Raw genomic sequence first — 7,825 nt, 5'->3', positions numbered from 1 at the left:
AGACGTTGTCACAATAGTAGCGACATAAATATGTTCTATCCACAAATGACGTCAAAATTGAAATCATCATTGCCAGTCTAGCTGAAAAAAAAAATTAATATTAACATTACAAGAATTGTCTGATGATTTGTTTGAAGCAAGCATGAAAATTTTTATGGCTGTAAGTCTCGGTTTAAATATCCACATGCGTTTAAATATTAAATATAATAATCACAGCATCAGTATGTTATTATTATTATTGTAATCTTGAAATTATGGCTTTTCGTTTTCATATGTAAGAATAGGACTTGAACGCTCCTTTTTGTCTGTTAACTGGTGTCTTCTTGTGCTGATCGATCAAAAACTTGGTTAAAACGTTTCTAAAACATGTTCTACTGTTTCAAATTCTCACTGAAGAGGGCAATTCGTTCCATTTTTGAACACTTTTCAGGATCAAAGACTTGTGACTCCACTTCGTTTTCGTTTTCTTTTTTATGATATGTGACAGCTCACATTTTTGATGGATATCACCCCTACTGCTTTTGGTGCTTGTGAGCTGTAAGCTTATCAATTAACTGTTTAGGACCCATTTGGTCTCCATGCATCCAATTGTGACCTTTTCAATCTTCACCCTCCCCCCCTCAACCTAACAAAAAATATCATCGTTAATGTAGTTACTAACTTTCATTTTATTGCATAATTATTTATAGATCAATACAAATGAGTTATAATTTTCAACTTCAGATGTCATCACGTCTAATAAGGGAATCAATCCTCAATTCTTATGAGTTCGTTTTGTTCCATTCAAAGTTAAAGCGTTTAAAGCGTTAAAACGCTTTAAGTTAAAGCGTTAAAGCGACTTTTTCCGTTTGGAGGGGGGGAGGGTTGGGTTTACAAACGGAAACGATCCTTTAATAAAATGTATGAATCATGCAATGATTGCGAACATTGCGGGCTTTTCTTTATTCGGAGTATGGTATATAAAACTTATTATACATTATAGTGCTACTCTGAACATCAGGAAATGTTTATGGAGATAGAAACTTACCAATGCAAGCAATCACACTATCTGGACTGCAATTGAGCAGAAAATCATCCTTAACCTCATCACCGAAGGTCACGTAACCCAACACTCCAACTACCATGAAAGCTGAGAAGGCGAAAACATACAAGCCAGCTATAACTTTGTACCATTGAGAAAGCTGTTTTTTCTCCCCAATGGAATCGTAACATATGATACTCATTTCATGAGCGCCCAGTCCCAGTACTAGAATGGGAACTGCCCCCAGAAAATCCCAAAGTGTTGCTTCGTTGTTGACCAATTCTTGTTTTGCTGTTGGTGCATTTTCCTGTTAACAAATTTATGCAAAACAAAAAGCCTGTGGGTAAAAATTTTGTGTAAATTATTGTTCCTTATCAGCATTCCGCTATTTATTCTGATGCGACATTTCTTCTGAAAAAAATAGAAAACGCTTAATGCAATGATTGTAAGACTGAATTGAGAGCTGTAGAAAAGTTCAGATTAAATCATCCCGATTTTTTTCATTAATTTCCTTAGAAACGTTTAAACTGTAGATTCTTTTTAAAATTTTGCAATTATTCTTGCCGAAATTCACAAATCCTTCATTAATTCAAAGTTTAGTCGTTTTGCTTTTCTTGGTAAGAATATTGTTGAAGTTTACGTTCGTTACTCTCAATGCTGAAAACGAATTCTGCTTTGAGCAGATTTCATTAAGACTGAAAATAATCTAACTCTTCTTACATTTCCTGGTGAATTCATAATCAGTCTGCTTTTAATTTTGTCTCCTATCTAAACGTAATTAAGATTTTAAAGCATTCCTAATAGTTCTTATTTTTAGGACGAATACTAATTTCGAAGAATTGTCGCAGAAAGAAAATCAAGGTTAGTATTACATTTTATGTCTCAATCAAACATTGTATCAATCTTCATCTGCAAAAATGAATATATCGGACCCAAATGCGTTTTTAGAGCTTCTGTGCCATTTATGGCTTCAAACATTTGGTTAACTGACTCTGCTTGAAGTCACTGAGAACTTCTGGCGGTTATCGAGAACCGCGAAGCGGTTCGAGATATTAAGTAAGAATTTCGAAGTGACTTCTGCGAAGTCATTTAACCTCGCTTAAAACACGAAATGCGCACGTTTTAAAATGACGAAAGTCAACGAAATTCAACTTCCGGCTAAGTAGCAACTTCCGGCTAAGTAGCAACTTCCGGCATTTTGACTTCTGGCAATGCAGACTTTCGGCATTTTGATGCCGATTTCGGAACGATAATGATAAAAACCAGCAGGAATGGATTTGGAATACTTGAAGAAGACATACATTCCTTCTCCCTTACCTTGGCTGACCCGGAACTTCCTTCATTTTTTTTCATAGATTTGAATCTGTGTGAATTGCTTTTTTTTATACTGGTACTATAATTCAAGCCTTGGAAGATCTTCCGCGTTGTCTGCTTTCCTTTGTTTCTCTTCAAAAGTTTCAATTCCTCTTCCAGTTTTCGCTTGATGTTTGCAAGATGTTTTTTTTCAGATTGTGTCATATACTAGTTTTATTAGTTTCGTGTTTTTTTCCATTTTTGATCTCTAATAATCTTGCAGACTGTAAGTTACGTTAAAAAAAGCTTCTTGAGTTCTTTGACGAACATGGTCTATATACAACCGCTCAATCGGAAACAGTAATTTAGACATTCTCATACAGTGAAAGAAAAATTAATGTCCAAAACTGGCCACACCTTTTTTTCTTGGACAAATTATAAATTAGCATTGAAGTTGCAAGGGATTAACTACTCACATATGTTTGTCAGATTTATGCGCTGTCACTTTCCGTTCTGAGGTCAAAGGGCTTCAAAAATTTTGGCACGGTTGACAATTCATACGGCTGACATGTTAGTGCAACATAATTGAGTCTGAGCTATAGTAGAGACAACATAAAAACTAAGTGTATTGATTATTTTTGAACATTATGTCTCCAATATTGTTAAATCAGGAACGACTTTAAAAACAACAATTTTTGGCAAGATTCAAGCATCATGAATTGTCTGTTTCATAGAAAGGGTAGCAATTGTTGTTACATTGTAAAGCTACATGCTGTGGAACAAGTGGAATACTTTGCAAAAGTGACAACTTTGGATTGCATTAGTTATAACGGTATAATTACCATGAGAAAAAATCTTGATAGATGTAGAAAAGAATTTCTACAATTTCTAACGTAAGCCATCTTACAACATTTAAGAAAACTTAACAAATTATTGAAAATTAATAACCTTAAGTTATTTCTCAGAAGTTTCGAATTAAATTAGATTGAAAGAATAATGCAGTTCTGACTTTGTCTCAACTGAACGGAATTAGAACCTTTTAAGAAACTTAGATTTCTCAACTCAAATTACAGGTCACTCACTAAATTAGGTAAACTTGTTTTAACCATGTGATTTTTTGGCATAAGATTATTTTCTAAAAAGAAATCAGACCTGATTGTATCACTTTTATTGAGTTTTGCGGAGTAAATATACGCATTGATATTCGTATATTTTTAGAGTCTCGTTCCATGTTAATTTTGTAAATGAAGTTTCTCCTTTCTGTTGGTAAGACAGAAAAAAACTCTAGATTTTGGCGTGTTTTTGATGTAATTTACTTGGTAGGCATAGTGCTAGAAGTTAGCTGGTGTTAGTTAACTTTCTCTAAGTATAGGATTGTGCCAGTTTTTATTTGTAAGATAGTTTGGGCAGAAGGTCTTTAAGCGAATTATAGTCGCCTAGAGGGCTAATTTAGAGAAGAACAATACTTAGAAATTATTTTCAAAACTTGTTGGAATAGAGGCTAAGATCCCAAACCACCTTAGCTGAATTTTAAATTCTACAATATAGCTTGACAAGACAGGCGTAATTATACACAACAGTTTCAGAGTCTTGCAAAATTCTTACAAGATATTGCGAGATAACTGTCTTTTGACAAGAATCTTGCAATTCAACCGTCATTTTACAAAAATTGAAGCAACCTATATTAAACGTTTTCTGACTTTACGTCACATGTCTAAATTATCAGTGAAATATCGATGTCCAGACAAATTTTATCCAGAAAAGGACGGTTGTTTTGTAAGACTCCCGCAAATTTCATGTAAAAAATTTGTCTTTCATATTCATCATCTTCATAAGACGGATCATCTTCTCCTTCATGGACGTTTCCTTTATAAAAGTTGTGAGAGAGAACGGTTATCTTGTAAGGCTCTTGGAAGAGTCTTACAAGATAATAGTCTTCAACAAGATCTTTTAAGATAACCGTCATACGCACGAATCTTGCAAGATATTTATAAGATAACAGTCGGACTAGGGCAAGAACCTAAAAAGACAATATTTTTTTCGTAAGTCTTGGTTAATCTATGGATACGTTTAAGTTTAATGTTCTATCATTGACCGTTTTAAAACAAGAACGCTACTATTATGAAATGATTATACATTGGGAACTTGTCGCATGCGTACTATATTATGTTTACTTACGTGCACTATAACTGGTCGAAATTCTGCACGCTTGTATGTAGAAATAAGTTCTGGGACATAAAATGTTCCCAAAAACGTTTATGGCCTTTAATCTCAAGTGAGGTACCATATAATTATTTTTCAAAATTTCAAAGCTACAGACTCGGAGGACTTTTTTGAACGCTTGAATTCTTTTCAATTGATTTTTAGTCAATCTTATCAAATTTTATATGATCGTTTTATGGCAAATAATTATTCCACAACAACCCTATACGGAAGTATATGTGCTATGGGGTGACCCAGCGTAGAGGGGGGGGGGGGTGCTATAGTAAGATCCAATTTAAACCGGGACTGCATTAAAAACTTACCTTATCAATCTTGTGTTCAGTGTAGATAAATAAAGTCAGAATCACAATTGAACACGAACTGAAGCATGTCAACATTCCTGGAATTTGAAGCATGTTCACTTTCTTCGGAATGAGAAACGGAATAGAAAGTATAACACATGCAAGAACGCTCAAAAATCGGTAGAAGTTTCTTTTTTCGTCATACGCACTTGAACCGATTATTAATTCCAGAAATATTTCTAGTTGATCTGCAAAAAATGTAATCGAAACTAGAAGAACTGTATAAGCCTTGAAGATGAACCCGACAATATACAAATTCGCCAAAGTGTTTGATTTCACAACTCGTTCACACAGTTCATATGCAAATCGGCTGCCTGTTTCGTCTGCGAGCCGGGCTAAAATAAACAATCTAGAGCAGTTTCATTACAAAAAATACTAAAGGGTAGCGAAACTGAGCTAAATTAACTGTATTTGCATCCTCTCTCCCCTGCCCTCGTGAATTAATAAAACTTATAATTAATATTATTACACCACAATTTATGTGTTGTAAATGTGGTGGGTTGCCCTACCTGGAATTAGGTTTGACTATTCATTAACAATGCAACAAGATTCTTCAGATTGCGCATACATGCAATAAAACCCAACTTTGTATTCATGAGGGAAAAGTTTGAAAAAAATATAACCTAAAATGGAAATCAGAAATTTCACTCAGCAAAACTTGTAAACAAAGCAATGAAAACAAACTAATCTAGAATGAACGTGGTCTTAACGAAGTCCTGAGCCAAATTATGAGCAAAATGTTCATAATTGTTTTCAGTTTTTCGATGACGAATCATAAAGGCCACAATTTGGATTGACCTGTTCATAAAAATCTCCAAACTGTAAATAAAGAAGCACAAAATGCGAAACTTTTCAAAAACTTTACTTCGAGAATAATTACAGGAGGTCGATATATACGTTTGACAACCACAGACAGTTTTTTTGTTTTTGCATTTGAAAATGATTGAACATTACGTTGCAAAAAGCAGATTTGGTCGAGTATATATATGTTTTACGCATGTATTTTACGCTCATGTATTAAGATCAGGAAAGTAAGCGAGCGCGAAAAAGTGCGAAACGCTCAAATTTTGGTAAATAGGTCGCTAGTTTTCGCAATTTACAGTGTGCGAATACTAGCGACAGGTCTAATTGATTCTAATCATTTGATCTTGCCACTCTTTTTTGCACGTTTGATGTCGGCGGCTGCCACTCTATATGAATATTTTTCAGAGAAGAATTTTGTTTTAACTGAGGGATTTTTATGATTTTATTAAGTCGGATTAATTAATAAAGATTTAATAATAGATTAATGAGTAACCAGCACGTAACCACTTAGATGACAAAGGAATGGTACAAATTGGTGAAAAAATTAGCGGCGCAATTTGAGGGGATTAGTCACCAACAGTGCTATTCGGAATTCTCTGCTGCCGGAATTAGCGACGAAGGAACGGCAATTTGCTTGCTGATTTTCGCATTTTCCCTGATTTCGGCAAATTTGCTAAAAACACAAAAAACCAACGATTTGAAAGTACTGACTTTTAAAACGGATAAATGCACTTATGTAGATGATCGATTCTTGAATTAAAGAAATAATTTCCGATCAATTCAATCTTATAGTGAAATGCATTGAAGTGTATTATATTTTTAATAAGCCATAACTTTCTGATGTACTAAACCTTATTCGACTTTCCAATTCTTGGGCAAGACTAAGATTAGTGGAATCGTAGCAAAGACCTGACATTTCTTCTTAATCTTAACACTTGAAAAGATATTGCCGAAGCGTTTGGAGGGTGTCTATAATTTGCACTCAATGGGGGGGGGGGGGGTCATTGAAAAAATAAAGGAGCTCACAAAAATTGTGTAATAAAGGCGCACACGCGAATATCTCAATCTGGACTGACGGTGAAATGATGGCGAAATTGCGAAATATTATCACAGATTCGTTTACAAAGGTTGTTTACAAATATTTTTTTATTTTACTAACCATACACAGTCATAGTTATGAGGTTGGCAATCACGGAACCCGACAGAAGTCCAAAGTACTGAGCGATTCCTCCACAAATTTTGACCACATAGGGTAAGGCTACAACACTGGCACCCAGCATGCAGTTGATCAATACAAGCCACGCGCCGAAGTAGGAAAGGTCTGGAAAGACATAAACACTCAAACGTAAACACAACTTGCACATAATGAACAAAAATAAACCATCTTGAATAACAAAAAAAATCAATAATTAGTCCAACCATTGGAACCTTTCCGAATACACACGCGACCAAAGTGTGGTAAAAAATGATGAATAAGTAAATTACGTCGCAAATAGCACATTTTATTATTTTCTAACTCATCATCGAGACCTTTCATGAACAACAAAGGCAAAACCTCGTCACAATGAAACATTGATACATTAAACCTGGACAACAGAAGCAAAAACTGCAGGGGTTTTGTCACTTTTAATTTCATTGTTCATCATTTTTATAGGATTTCTATAAAATAAAAGCGTTTAATCATCACATAACTCTTTTGGGCGGAGATGTGGGCAGTGGCAACACTAGTAATTGTCTACCAATTCCACAATTAGTATGGAGAATGATATTTCTGTAATTAATCACTAATTAGGCTGTCTTTCATTTCTGACTAATGTTGTTGACTATCCTTGTTTTAAAATACAGTTTTTTGTGAATGACACTGATAGTGTGGGGGAAATTATGACGCGGTGAGCGTGGACAAGATAGGCCAGATCTTGTAATTTTCTCCATGGTTGCTTAATAACAACCATCGTAGCCAAATGTAAAGGATGTTTAAAATTTTGAGGCGTGTATGTGTGTATGTGTGTGCGTGCATGTGTGTGCGTGCATGTGTGTGCGTGCCTGTGTGTGTTCGTGTGGATGCAAATCTTACAAATACTTTACTTTCTTTCCTCAACTTCTGTGGTAGAAAAAGCATGAAGTCAAACTTACTTCAATCGTT

At 34.7% G+C, this 7,825-nt stretch overlaps 1 protein-coding gene across 1 annotated transcript in view; it reads right to left on the bottom strand.

Moving 5' to 3' along the window:
- Positions 1-1,007: 1,007 nt before the first annotated feature.
- LOC142343125 (sodium-coupled neutral amino acid transporter 7-like) overlaps positions 1,008-7,825 on the bottom strand; it is a 13,850-nt gene continuing 7,032 nt past the window's right edge. The window contains exons 2-4 of the mRNA XM_075394813.1: positions 6,842-7,003; positions 4,840-5,213; positions 1,008-1,328 (exon numbers count right to left, since the gene is read on the bottom strand). Coding sequence (XP_075250928.1) covers positions 1,008-1,328; positions 4,840-5,213; positions 6,842-7,003 — 857 coding nt within the window. The remainder of the gene's footprint in view (positions 1,329-4,839; positions 5,214-6,841; positions 7,004-7,825) is intronic.

The sequence above is a fragment of the Convolutriloba macropyga genome, chromosome 7 (assembly GCF_964194025.1).
Source record: "Convolutriloba macropyga chromosome 7, txConMacr16.3, whole genome shotgun sequence".
NCBI classification, from domain to species: Eukaryota; Metazoa; Xenacoelomorpha; order Acoela; family Convolutidae; genus Convolutriloba; species Convolutriloba macropyga.
The sequence above is the reverse complement of the archived record's forward strand: the minus strand, read 5'-3'. Positions and strand labels throughout refer to the sequence as shown.